Consider the following 14965-nt stretch of genomic DNA (forward strand, 5'->3'; position numbering starts at 1 on the left):
ATTATTTTTCATGTGTTGTTATTTTTCAGTTTCTCTAATTGCAATGTGGTATTCCTGAGCGACGTGACCTTGTAACCACATTTTTCTTCAGAGGTGCCTGTATCTCAATTAGGTCTGAACAGCTTATTTCCAATTTAGAACAAACCCAATTTTTAATAAATTTGTAATGTTTTAATAGTAAATATTTTACTGTTGGCATGAGAGTTTCATTTTAGAAGGCTTCTGGTAACAATGGAGTTATCCCAAATTTTAGATTTGCTGAGTGTTTCTGTAGCTGAGATTAAAAACAAAAATTTCGGAGGATTACAGTCTTTTGAAGCTTTCCCCATCCTTAGCCATTAAATCTATGTCTGGTTGCCTAGAAGTAATCACATACCTGTTCAAAAAGTAAAGAGTGTAACTGAGAAGTGCGGTGATTATTAACTGACTATGGCCATATAGCCTTATGACAGTTTTAGACTTTCTCTCTGCTCTTCTTGCTCTTCAAAATAAGAGGGAGCTTATAGACAGAATGCTTGAAAAGCAGGCAGCAAAATGCTCACCTTGTTCTATAGATCTCAGTTTTATACATAAATGAGCTGCATGAAACTATCTATTTCTTTCACTGAGAAAACAGCAAATGACAGCAATACCGGGAAGCGCCATTCACCAGTCAATCTGTTAATGACACATATGTTGGATGACTGATGCTAGTACAATGATAAGTGGAAAATTAAAATGACTGCCACATTCCTGTATAGCTCAGAAATGCTGAGAGATGGCAAAAATATTAAGGAAAGGCTCTTTTGAAACACTCGGTGCTGGTCTAACTTTGCCCCTTTTGAAGTCAATGACACCAGTGACATTGGCTTGAACAGGTGCAGTTAGGCCCATGCTGAGCACCTTGTGGAAACTTCCCCACACATGACAATTCAGAGTCTACACAAACACCATGGGGGGCATTTCAGAAAAAGGAAGGATGAGGGAAAATGGCTCTTTTGGGGCAGGGGGAGGGGAACAGCTGACACAAAAGCACATGACATGCAGCGCAGTCCTTACTAAGGAACAGGGAACAGAACAAAGCTTTGCAGAAGTGCCAGAGGGATCTGAACATTGCCAGGTTCCTTGGAAAAAAAACTGCATCTGAGACACATGCTTTCCAGAAAAAGATATAAAAAAAGAGGGAAGAGTGGTAGAGTTTTCCACATACTTTAAAACAGAAAGTTTATTAACCTAAATTTGGACTACTAAAAATACCATTTTATAAAAGGGTGTTCCATAAAGCAGGAATAGAAAAATAAAAAATACAAATCAATTGTTACTTGGCAAAGTAGAGCTATAAAGAGCAAAGTAGAAGGTGATAGGGGGATCACATACCACAGTGCAATGAAAGGCACAGGAACAACATATGACTATAAGCATATCTAAATAGGAAAACCAAAAATGAAGTGGGGAGGGAAGTAAAGTGAGGGCGAGTTTCACAGAAGAGAGATCAGTACAGAAAAAAAGCAAAATAGTGCTGATCAGTTGATGTTCTCCAAGAGAGTGATTAACATTGCTGCCAAGGGTCCATGGCTTTCCCTAGTGTCTGTGGGCCATACCTTGAAGATATTTAATTGGGCAACTCTTTTGAAGTCCAAGAAAACAGTTCTAAAGAAAGCACAGAAATCAAATTTTTCACGCACTCACTTAGTTTCAGAGGCAGGAAGCAACTGTGACTTTGGGATCCTAAAGACTGCACACATGTACATATACACATATGAATGTAAAATAGCCTTACCTTACATTTTTCAGAATCAAGCCTTAAAAAGGGAATCACATGCAACCCACTGCCTGAATACGAAAAAGGCCTGAACTGACTTGCAGCAATGTGCTGCGAGTGAGGTCTGCTTAGTTAGCTATAAGTAGTGTGCCATTAGGGCAAAGGAAGCGTGCAGAGTGGGTTTGGCAGAGTCAGTAGCTGCTATTTTTCAGTTTTAACATGGCATTCACTGTAATTCATGCAATTACTGTGTCTGTGGACATGAACACACAACTTGAATTTCCAATCCACCCAGATTTGGGAATCTTTGGTGTAACAAGCCTACGTGTCATAATGTAATGAACAATATAACAAACATCTCTTATTCTAGACTGAATATCTACTACAATGATCTTTCCTGAAATCTGAAAACAAGTCCCAGTTCTTACATTGTCACCACACAGAAGCTCACGTTATTTTGGTTGCTGCCAACCTTCAAGCTGATTTTATTCCAATTCTATTTACATGCACTGATACTACTACAGATTATGATTTCCAAGAATTACACAGAAGTTAAACGATGCTTATTCTCCCACATACCCTGCCACCCATAACTATCAACCCTTTGGGCAGATCTCTGGATGATATCCTTAAATTGCTTATTAATCTTAGACAAAACCAAAAAAATATTCCAAAAAATACCAATAGGTGCATCTTAACTACCCAAGGATGTTCAAGATACTGAAAAGTTATTGTAACGAAGGAGGAAACACAATAGAAGAGGGTAGTGAAGGTACCATTCTGTATTTCCTCCATAAAAAACCTCTCAGAGGAAGAGATAAAATTGCTAATTGTCTCCATGAGGTGGTACCCAAAGTATAGCAATGGTTTCAGTACAAAACCCAAATGCCACATAAAGCTCAAGGCCAGTGTTTTAATAACAAACCTTCCAGGCAAAACATCGCTAATCACTGCAGAGTACAGCAAACTACAAAAACCAACACAAGTCTTTAACATGTACAACAAAAACTGCAGATGAGATAAATTAATGTTGAGAACAGATGAATCAATGCTGTGACCAGCAACTGTTATTAGCTCAAACCCTTTGTGTCCCACGTTGGGTGCCAAAAAGGACTGTCGTGGTTTTACCCCAGCCAGCAACTGAGCCCCACCCAGCCACTCGCTCGCTCCTCACACCCCAGTGGGATGGGGGAGAGAATCAGAAGGGCAAAAGTGAGAAACCTCACGGGTTGAGATAAGAACAGTTTAATAATTTAAATAAAATAGTAATAAATAATAACAGTAATAACAACAACGACAACAATAATAATATAAAGTAAAGGAAAACAACAAGAGAGAGAAGCGAAATTGATGGGGGGAGGAGGTGATCAAGTGATGCAACCGCTCACCACCCACTGACCGATGCCACCAGTCCCTGAGCCGCAATCGCTGCTCCCCCCAGTTAATATACTGGGCATGACATCACATGGTATGGAATACCCCTTTAGCCAGTTGGGATCAGCTGTCTTGGCTGTGCCCCCTCCACTCCTGGCTTCTTGTGCACCCAGCAGAGCATGGGAAGCTGAACAGTCCTTGACTTGTGTAAACACTATTTGGCAACAACTAAAACACCCGTGTTTTATCAACATTATTCTCATACTAAATCCAAAACACAGCACTGTACCAGCTACTAGAAAGAAAATCAACTCTATCCCAGCTGAAACCAGGGATCCTGTGCTGGAGTGCCATGCTATTGTGATTATAACACATCTGATATTGCATTCTACCATGCAGATGTACCTCGTTACTTCAAAAAGAACAAACGACTTTAGCTCCCCCCGACCCCAAAGTCAAGATAAAACAGGATTAACAGAATAGAGAATTAGATACCAGATATCTAAAGATCCAATTCATTGTTCTAGTTACTATCCACATAAGTGTGCGATGCAGATGTAAGCCATCATCTGTTTTTAAATTTTAGCATTTTACTTCACACAGCTGCACAGCTGTAGGAAAGTGATTGGTAAAATTTTATGCAGTGACATTATCCACAATTTCACAATCTTTTTGATACTTAAGATCACATTGAGAGTCTATAACTTGTAGATCTCTTATAGAGCACTACAGTTACTTTCTCAACCTTATCTTCTATTTGCATTTATACATTATCTTCATGCATCGCAGCCTTTCTTTACTTGGAAGGCATTTATACAGTTATCATATTAATTTAATTGCCAACACTACAACTAACTAGTTCTCCATATGTCCACCAAAAATGGTTCTTGATCATAGGACTAATGTTTTGTGGTAACATTTCCCAAAAAATTATCTTACCAGTTTTATGAAATTACAAGTTCAAAACTCAAACTATGGCACACTTATCTCTTACCCACATGATTCTACAGGTTTAAAATCATACTCTTCATTCTATTTTAGTATGTTGTGTATATAAGATAGAAAGCATTAGCCACATAACAAAGAGCTGTCATAACCATTTAGGAAGCATCATTTACCTGATAATTTACTTTAATCCTTCCCAGCATGAAATTAAACTGATTTGTTCTTTCTGCTGTGAGACACAAGTGATTATTCTTGCCTTAAGCTTAAACTAAAGTGTTTTCATTTATTAACAAAATCAGCTTGAGCTGAACTTTGAAGATCTATACTCATGCCATAATTCTCTGTGGGGTTTATGTCCATCAAAATATTGTAGTATAAAAAACAGATGTTTTTGACAGCATCAGTCCACAGCAATAGCAATATGTAGCAGCAATATACCAATCTAGAAGTAAAAGCAGATTTTAGGTGTCAGTTTGTTAGGAATACACATCACACTTACTGCCACATGGACAAGAATAATGGCCTGAGCAATCATTATTTATCCTGAAGGTTTTTTAATTTCAATTGTAATGATTTATTAGAGATGGTGAAACAATACAGTCTTTTGGGGATTTTGCTCATGTTTCTAGTCTTTACAGTTAATAATTCTGTACTGAATGTAATATGCTGATGATGGATATCTACAAGCTTCAGATTTATTCATGCACAAATATTCAAGACTCCTGTTGCAAATGCTGTTTAATGGCCATCTTTGAAAATTGGGTTATAAATCACTTAAAAACCCCTTCCTGGTATGTGCAGTCTTTGAAGTGTAAGCTGAGACTTAAAGACTCTTTTAGTTACAGTGAGGCAGTCAGTGGAAGGTTGAGGCAATTGCACTGAAAAGGTGAGTTCTTCCAGTAAAAGCTTTAACAAGCAGAGAAGCCAATATTGTTATTAATTATTTTACAGCCACACTCCTAGGGCTCTAAACCAAATCATAGCTCTGCTAAGCTAGATTTTGTAAACATAATGAAGGGCACAAACTTACAAGCTAAATACACAAAACAGAATTGTCTTTGTTTCCCCACTGGTCTAGAAAAGGAAGTAGAGGAGGCATGGCTAATTCTGACCCTTATCTGACAGCTCTGCAATATCGTGTTCCATCAGGTACGCATTCACCATCATATACTTAGATCAGGGAAGACTGTTGCTCACATTAGAATACATTTTTCTTGTAAACTTCCCCAAGCCTGTTTTGTTCATTAAATCATTAACTGCATTAAATAATACACATATAAACAACCGTTTCTTGGGGCTTCATTGGTGCTTGAAACTGAAAGATGTTTGGTGCAACAGGACATCAGCAGGAGAGTAGATAGTGCCACCACCCATATCATCCACAGGCGATACTGGCCATATGGCATAAGTGCCATACGGCACTTCTGAGAGGTGTGATGTGGAGTCACATCAGATGGAGGTGACTGATGAAACCAGGCTCCCCCATTCTTTGCAGGACACTTGAATTGATCAGGCATTAAATAAAAAGGGGATGGAATCAACTACATGCGCTCAAGACATGTTTTCAAATAAAAGCTGTCCTTGCTGCTTCATCTGGAGCACAGCTAATCAGTGTGAGTGTATGATAGGTGCAAACCAGAGTAGGTGGGACGGCAAGCAAGATGCAGGAACCAGGCTCCATTCTGCAAATATGGAAAGCCTATACAGGCCCAGAAGTAGACTTTCAGTAATTAGAACTCAGATTTCAGAGAAATGTCTCTATCTAGAGATTTCCTGGCACCTAAAGTGAGGGAGGGCTGAGAATCACACTTGCAAGTATAGACACAAAAAGTTCTGCTCTGCATTCCTAGATCCTCATGAATACATGAGTCTACATGTTTTTCTGTGGCTTCAATGCAAAGAGCAGAGATTTCATCCATCAGTGTTGACTTTGTGGTGATGTGCAGTGAGGGAATTAGAAGTTTGCAATGCCTGAATAGTGATTTTACTACTTGGTGTTCCTATGGATTGGTTTTGTATTTCTTACTACTGGTCCCCCTGACAATTTGGGATTTATCTTTCCATCCATTTTCATTTCAAACCACATAAGAAAAGATTTTATCAACTGCTTTGTATTCAGTGACAAATGCATTTTGACTGTTGCTAAAAAAAGTTATGCACTTGATAGCACACAGGGATTTAAATACCGTCAACTGTAAAGGGTACTTCTGTACTCTGATGCACAGTTCCTAGCAATGCTTAGGCCTAATTGCTAGGGACTGACTGAAGTCACAAGCTTTACTTCCAGATTTTTAAACAGCAAGATTGAACAATCTCTGAATCCAGGTTTTGATCCAGCAGAGATCAAGAAGTCATTATCCTGCTCCACTCAGCGCCTGTCAGGCCACACCTGGAGTCCTGTGTACAGTTCTGGTCACTGTTTACAAACAAGATGTGGACAGGCTGGAAGGGGCCCAGAGAAGGGCCACCAGGATGATCAGAGGACTGGGAAGCTGCCATGTGAGGATAGGCTGGGAGAGCTGGGTTTGTTCAGCCTTGAGAAAAGGCGGCTCAGAGGGGATCTCATCACCATGTACCACCACTACTTAAGGGGTAGCTACAAAGAAGATGGAGACTCCCTTTTTACACAGAGTCCCATGGAGAGGACAAGGGGGAACGGACACAAGTTGCTCTTGGGGAGATTCCGACTGGACATGAAAGGAAAATTTTTCACAATGAGGACAGCCAACCATTGGAATAATCTCCCCAGGGAAGTGGTTGACTCAGCCACGTTGGACACCTTCAAGATTTGGCTGGACAGGGTGCTGGGCCATCTTGTCTGGGCTGTGCTCTTCCTAGAAAGGGTTGGACTAGATGATCCCTGAAGTCCCTTCCAACCTGGGATTCTGGGATTCTGTGTTATTTAAAAATATAAACCCACACCAACCTCCTTCCCTCCCGAAAAAAAAGAAAAAACACCCAAAGAAAAAAACAACACAGAGCAGCTTCCAGGATTTTGAATTCTTTCATATCTAGGGCATTTGAATCTAAGACGTTATAAAGCCTACCTAAATACATAGAGTAGATAAACTCCACTGCAATATAGATCCGATTAAAAAGTCATTGCATTTGTTTTTATGGAAGAGAAGTGATCCTAAATGTTTAATGTATGGAGTAAAAAGATACAAAAATAGAAAGGCAGAAATAAAAGCATACAATATTTAGAAGAGACAAGAAGAAATGAACAAGGAATAAAGAGCAACCAGGAAAGTGGGACAAAGGATGGAAAAGGGAGACTGCAAGAAGTAAAACAAGATAACAGTAGAAGAGAGACAAAGATGACAGCAAGAAAAAGGAAAAATACACTAAGAAAATGTTTTTCTGACCATCAGTAAATCTTCTCACAAAAATGGAAAACTGAGAAGCTTAGAAGGGGAATGATGTTTATACAAATATTAACAATAAAGTATTTCTTAGAGGCCTTCATAGTAATTTATATGAATTTTAATTTGCAAATTCTAGTGGCAATAACATTATATCTAGCAGGTCTTTTGAGGAAGTCAAAGATGTAAACTTGAAGTGCATATCTGTGCTTAATTTCAGTTGTCTTGACTGTCTGATGTAATTTGTTATGCTTTGTTTTTTCAACATTCGCAATTTAAAAGTAACATTCTAGTTCATGTCAGATATATCAGAGTTAATTACAGCAGACTGTGATTTTCAATGCTAGGTGCCTGATGTTAGGCTTGCAAGCCTATGTTTGGATATGAAATAATTGGCCTCAATTTCAGAACTGACTGAACCAAGCCTGCTTAGTGCATACTTAATAAAATTGCTAATGTTCAAATTATTACAAAAATATATTGCTATTTTAATACTTTAAAAAACTCTCCCATAGAATGCAAAGAATGATCTGGTCCTTTTTCCAAGGGACTTTAAATCAATAGGTAAGATTGCACTATCCACCCTGATTTTCAGTAGCGAGATACTATTCCATGAGAAAACCAGCAATGGCATCTGACCCTGTGTTTTAAACGAGAGTAGAGACCAGACCAAAGGAAAACATCAGCTGTGGCTCTGTGGCATTCATGTGGCATAGAAGCCTTTTCTTTTTCATAAGTGAAAAATCTAAGACAGAAATGTGATTTCATTAGATATTTATTGCTTTTTTTTTTCTCGCTTTAAACATAATACTCCTGTTAAGATTTCATGTATCTTCATATGTGCCATATTATAATAATCTGTTGTCTGCAGAATAAACCAGGCAAAACAGCTAGCTCTCTCTGTAACTATAAGGATTAGAATGCAGTGAAGCTTAAGCATACTACAAGTTCTGCAAAACTCTGTACATTCATATTTTTTTTTCTGTGCCAGTGGATTCCTGTTGTCAATGTGATTCATTAGTAGCTATATCTCTGTTACTGAAACAATATTACAGCCAGAAACTCTGGTTCATATTGGCCCCATTACCTACCCTTTTTCACATTTGCTATTACAGTTCTTTTAGTCCCAGGTGAAATGTTTTCTGTTGTCTTACCTCATTCTATAATAAACGCATCACAACCCCAGCGCACACAATCAGTCAGAACTGGCAGTTTCTCAACTCCAGTAAGTTCAGAACTGCATAAAGGCTAAATGACTCCTGTCCCAGGAGACTGATTCCTTGAGGTCAAGTCAAGCTCATTAAGGAGAAGATAGTGGTGGAAGTTTGCGCTGTAGCCTTTCAGCTGCACCTATCATGCGTAAATGCTTTGAATTTTTTTATTACCAGAACTGTGCAGACCCTTAACTATTGTACTGCTGGTGTATTTCTGTATTGGCCAAGTAGCATTGTCAGTGAACACATCTAGTGAATAAGGGTAGTCTAATAAACAGGGCATGTGATTGTATTTAGGAGACTGAGATTCTCTTTCTGATTCTGACCCATTTTATGAGTTTGGGACCATCGCACCTGCATTTGTGCCATTGGTTCAGCCTTCACAACCCACTGTAGTTATGCTGCACACTCTGCAGTGCAGGGATGTCTCACACTTAGTTTTACAATGCTGAGCACAGATAAGGCCCTAGACACCACTGTTCTCTACATGACAATAACAAATCCAATGTCAGACAGATGGTGAAACCTCCATGTAATGTTTCTTTTTCTTTTCCCATGTAAATGTTTCCATTTTAATGAAATGGAAAATACTTAACTTGCTTTACTCCAAACTAATGAATAGGTTAGTGCCATCAGAAGCTTCTTCTAGTGACTTAAAATAAAAAGACTAAAAGAAGAAAAGAAACAGCTATTCATTCTGTCTCCCTGTTGAGTCAGCACCAGGATCATTATTTTTAATAAAAAGATAGAAATATTTATGCCTGAAGGACTCAGATTTGCTGAAGCTCAAGAGCTATGATAGAAACAAACGTCTTTTTTCTCTTCCATTCAGTATTTACATATAAAAAGCATCTACTTTGCATATAGTTCCTGTCATTGTCTCTGACTAAGAGTGTATGCATAATATTTACAGGAAAGAATGTTGAGGTATGTAATTGTAATATTAAATACTATTTTTAAATTTATTTTAATGCATTATTTACCAAAAGCAAAAATATACTCAAGAAGGAAGACTGTCAGAAAAACAGTAAAGTGGCCTTAAATGAACGTATAGTGAAAGAGTACATTTTATTTGCATCAGTAAATTCTGTACTAGCCTGGTGGACCTGACACTATGTGGGAGCTTGTGAGGCATTTGGTGGCTTGTTGGTCACCCTAGCTGTGGGCTTCAGAATCCAGTGATAAGAAGGTTCATTATTCATCATCCCTCACTGTTCTCCTTTCTTTCTTAGTGTGAACATCAGCACAAGCCTCTGTCATTCAACTCATAATATTTCTCAGTTGCATTTCTCCTCAGTTCTGAGTATCAGCCATATTCAAAATATGCCAATTCTTCCACCACATTGCTTTTAACAGATGGTTTTATTTTTTTCCTGTCCATACTTGTAAAATGCCGCCCAGGTTCTCATCACTTTGCACATCACCCACTGCAATCTCCTCTCCCCTCTGGGGTTTGCTTCCCTATACCCTGTGTACCAAGTAAAGCCCTTTCCAAATGCTACAAGCTATCCATAATGCAGCACAGTCCAGAAACACCAGTGTCCTGCAGTCCTATCCCCCACATACCTCTCTAACTCCAGTTCCTCCTCAACACCTCTCTTCTGCCAGTAATTACGGATTTCTATCACAGGTTAATGACTTGATTGTCTGTCCCTAGATATGGATCAGACCAGGGTAAAGATCTAATCTGAGGTGTTATGAGTGGCAGTTAAAAAGAATCTCAAGTTTCCCAAAAACTTATTAGGAACTTCCTTGATTAAAAAAGTGATCTTAATGTTTTGCCAGCTCTTCTTTATATTTCTCACCTAGTAGAAAATGAGTGGCACAGGAGAAACATTTCTACCCTCAAAGCTCTCTAATATACATCAGACTATTACCATACGTCTTTGGTTTTGTTTTGTTTTGTTTTTTTAACAGAGTTGGTGTAGATCCAGATGAAGATCTGAAAGCAGAAGCTGCAAGCCAGGTATGTCAGAATTTTAGACATACATGCTGAATTAAAAACTGTTCAGTTGTTGGCAGATCCTGTTTGTCAAAAATAGCGTCATAGCTGAAAATGTTTAAAATAGGCAGGTTGAAAATAAAAAGGAGCTGCAAAGTGTCTTTATTGTACAGGGTACAAAGAGAGGAAATATATCTATTTTTCAACATGCATGCACTCATGAAAATTTTGTAACTAAAAATGTTATAGAGTTTTGAAGAAAATTATAGATAACTGCAAAGATATCCTGAGAGGTCTAATAAACAAAATAATAGAAATATTGTATTGATAAATCCAAATATTTATCACCTTCCAAATGCTGCTTGTATGGAAATGACACACCTCAGAACAATGTTTAATACCCTGGAATAAAAAAGGAGAATGTGTAATGGTCAATTCTAGTAGATCAGGTTTCTGAAAACATTTTTCAGCCTAAGTACATAGTGAACTTGAAAACTTTGAACTAAAGGAGGCTACCTAAGAAACTGCAGCTGTTCATGTCACCCTCCCTTTTTTGTCATACCTACATGGCATTGTCTCAAATGCAGCACTGCCTGCAACAACAGTAGACATCTATAGAGTCAGTACACAGAGACATGACATGCTTCAGCATGGTAAGTGGAACAGCAGTAGGACTAGGGAGAAGCAATGCTGCAGTTGACAAGTTGCCAAAGCAAAAAGCAAGAAAATGCCTAATACTGTGTTCCTGTTTCTAGGTAATACCATCCCCATGCAGTCTTTCAGACTGCACAACTGGAACTGAAATTGAAAGTACCCAAAGTGACATAAATGTAGAAAATATGTTAGGGCAAGACATAAATAAGATACTCTGTTCACTTTAAAACACATTCAAGATATCATTAGGCAGAATTTTAATACATCTTATGTCCTGAGTATTCTTAACATTTAAACACTTGCACATATCTGAAGGCTTTTAGGGTCTCAACCTTCATTGAAACTGAATGGAATTCAGGTGCCTAACTGTTGTAATATATTTTTTAAAAAAAAAAGGAAAAAGGTATTATTCATATCTGACCATATCCTTCGTTTTACAACTCAGTCACTATTAAAAGGGCTAGCATGACACTCCACTGCTCCATGCCAAGATCTGATTTATTCTGAGTCTGAGGGCACTAATCACTACTATCACTCTCCTAAGCATCTTAGTAGGAATTCTTGCAATGCCTCTGCCCAAATTCTGGCAAAGGCCAGGACACAGAACCTTAATCTTAATACATTCTTGATTGGATTTTAAAGACATATCATTTCAGAAGTTTTCTATTTTGCAGCACATGAATTATCAAATATCAGAGAATGCTGAATGCAGCATAAAATTGACTGAATGCATGTTTTGTGAAAACCTGATTTCTTCAGAAGACAACAGGCATCTAATTTTCTCCTTTTATTAAAAATGAAAATAATCATATTTATGAACAACAGTAATCCAACCAGTGTCTCAACAGTGCCCTGCGAATTAACACCTATCTCTGTTGACAAAACTCAACCATACAACACAGAAGGTGCAAATAAGCATAACACCTTTCATGCCCTATCATGTCCAAGTCAGCATTCCTTATAGTAGTAAATTTTACCTAAGAAGATAGTTTTGCTGCTCTGATTATTCCGCCACCTGCCCACCCCACCACCCCCCCGTGGGGGGAATAAGATACTCTGTTTTTATTTGCCTAATTTTTTTGTACTTCACATCTCAATCTTTTACTAATTCAGACCTCTGTTGCATTCTCCATAGCCCTCTTTGCTTTAACGCAGTACCTACCACAGTTATTCAATTCCTGTCAAGTTATTTCTTTTAATTTCCTCTTTCATCTTATCTCTCTCTTGTTCTTTTTCTTCCCACTTGCTGTCTTTTTTTCTTTCCTTTTATTTCTAATATGATGTTTTAATTTAGTTTACCTACTTTTCATTTTCTTCCTATATTAGTGTGTCTTCGCAGTGAAAGCTGCTGTTGTTCTTGCATATATCCCTAGATAAATAATGTATCAGGTATCTCCCACTGCCAGTTAATGCTCTTGCCCAGATGAACTTAAGTCCACTTGCCAACTCTCAGTGCTGTTAACTGGAGCTTCAGGGGCATTGTACCAGAAATAAGAACAGAATATCTTCTCAAGAAGTTGTTTTTTAAAAGACAGCAAAATTAGGGGAAAATAAGCCACTAGGCTCCTCCCTTCTCAGCCCGTGTATTCAGCCAAAATGGGGAATCCGCATGGTCTGCTGTGGAGATTTGAATCTCTCTCTCTCCTCTGTGATCAGTCTAACTACCAGGACACAGGGTATCTTGTTGTGGGAACCTCTCAATCCATATCTGTAACTAGACATGGACTTTTTAGGCACAGAAAAAGCCTTAAACACCTTCCACCTCATGAGTACTATGTCAGAGGCAATAGCAGCTATACAGCTGCATAACCCTTTTCCTTTCCTACCTCTTCATCTTGATCTCCCTTTCTTTCCTTCCCTTCCACAAAATCAATTTTCTCTTCTCCAAAAGAATTCAATTTATAGTCAAGATTTCCATGTACGTGGTTGTTTCTGGACTTCTGATTATGCTTATTGCTCTATTCTGGACTGGCTCAACCAGTAATTTCAGCAGTCAGCTAGCAGCAAATTCTAGTTCAAGCTGTAAGACCTGGAACCCAGGGCTCTTCCCTAGCAAAAGGTGTAGAGCCTTTTAATGTATAATTAACACCTGGACTTCACCATACCACAACCTCATCCATCAAAACCATCTCTCAGTTTCTTTGTGTCAGTTCTGCCTTGCCTTTTCTTAAATGTGTTTATCATCAAGTCATTATCACAACATGAGCATACACAGAAGAAATAATAGCCTCTTATTCATACCCACTTATCTGATAGACTATTGTAACTCTGTTCTGAAAGAAGAATTACATAATACATACTACAGATAATATATTATTGTATAAAAAAATAATAGATTAAAACAAAGAAAAGCAGTTTGCTGCGTATCACAGACATTCAGAGGATAAACACCAAAAGCTGATTCTGATAAGCAGAGTGCAGAATACACAATCACTAAGTAGAGTTACGAACTTGATCTATTAGAAAAAGTCAATAGATTTATGGCAGTGGGTTTTTCAACCGATTTCCCAGAAACATAAATAGTCAATAGTATATTTTATTCAGATGGTTTACGTACCTCAGAAATTCAGCTATGTTAATCTTTATCAAGACAATCTAATAATACATTTCTACAAGAATTTTGGAAAAACGTTGTAGATGTAGTATTGATCTCAGTGGAAAACTAAACAGCCTGCAAAACACTTGTCAATATCAATCTGTCAAACTAATGGTCATAGTTTATTTAACCATCCCCATATCATTATTATTATAAAAAGGAAATTATTTATACTTCCCCCATCAGTTTCATCTACCAGCTGGTTGGTGAATTTATTGCAAGTGACTAATGAGAATAATCTCCCTACAGGTAATTCCCAAGTAAGAGTTGAGAAACTCTGGTATTCTCACTTCCCAGAGAGAAAATTGTTGTCCAGAAGACGTGGTAGACTGTCTCCCCTACTTCTACCTCTCTGAACTGTAGGGAAGGTGAAAAGTTACTTTTTAAGATCATAGGATCCAAGGATCTGCAACAGCCCGAAAGCATGCACACCGACACCTGCTGCCATCCCTTGACCGTACTATTTTTGCAGGAGCTGCACTACAGATAACTACCGAGATTCCCATTAACGCAAAAGCTGATAACACAACATGGATTCCATATACAAAAGGAAGAAGGTGCAATACATGTCAAGCTCACAGAGCTCAGACAAGACAGAGGCTACAGGCTACCAAAACAGATGTGGAGTGAAGCAGCAATAAACACTACTGCAAGAAATAAAAGCAGGTCTACATCAGGACCAGCAAATTCTGGGACAATTCTACCCCAGAATACACTTTTTATCCACTGCTTTCATACAAGAACACGAATGCAAGAGGAAGCTAGATATACAATGAGTTTGGAAATAGGAATTAACCAACAACATTATGGCTTCTGGAAACATTAGTAGTCAAACCAAGGACACACAGGCCATTCACAGAGCTCTCTGTGCTTTTAACTAGCCTTGCTCTGCGTTGCACTCATCGGCTGCTTGCTGCAGCCCACTCCACGATGTGTCTCTTTCCATGCCTGTCCTTCCCTTTCTCATCTCTAGACCTGTTTACCCTAGTCCTTCACTTTCTTTTCTGTGTTCTTGTTGTTCTGACCTAACACAGACGTTAGCTGCCACCACGCTTCCTGCTTAAATATTTCAGTCCTTTTCTGAATCTATATCTGTCTTGGCAAAACGTACTATCAGGTATTGAGGACTTAGAAGAG

The 14965-nt window shown here is 38.3% G+C and overlaps 1 protein-coding gene across 1 annotated transcript in view; it reads left to right on the forward strand.

Moving 5' to 3' along the window:
* The window catches only part of SLC9A9 (solute carrier family 9 member A9), a 222819-nt gene that overhangs the window by 148061 nt on the left and 59793 nt on the right, over positions 1-14965 (forward strand). The window contains exon 13 of the mRNA XM_064457666.1: positions 10554-10602. Within this exon, the coding sequence (XP_064313736.1) occupies positions 10554-10602 (49 nt within the window). The remainder of the gene's footprint in view (positions 1-10553; positions 10603-14965) is intronic.

This window comes from Phalacrocorax carbo, chromosome 7, assembly GCF_963921805.1.
Source record: "Phalacrocorax carbo chromosome 7, bPhaCar2.1, whole genome shotgun sequence".
Lineage (NCBI taxonomy): Eukaryota > Metazoa > Chordata > Aves > Suliformes > Phalacrocoracidae > Phalacrocorax > Phalacrocorax carbo.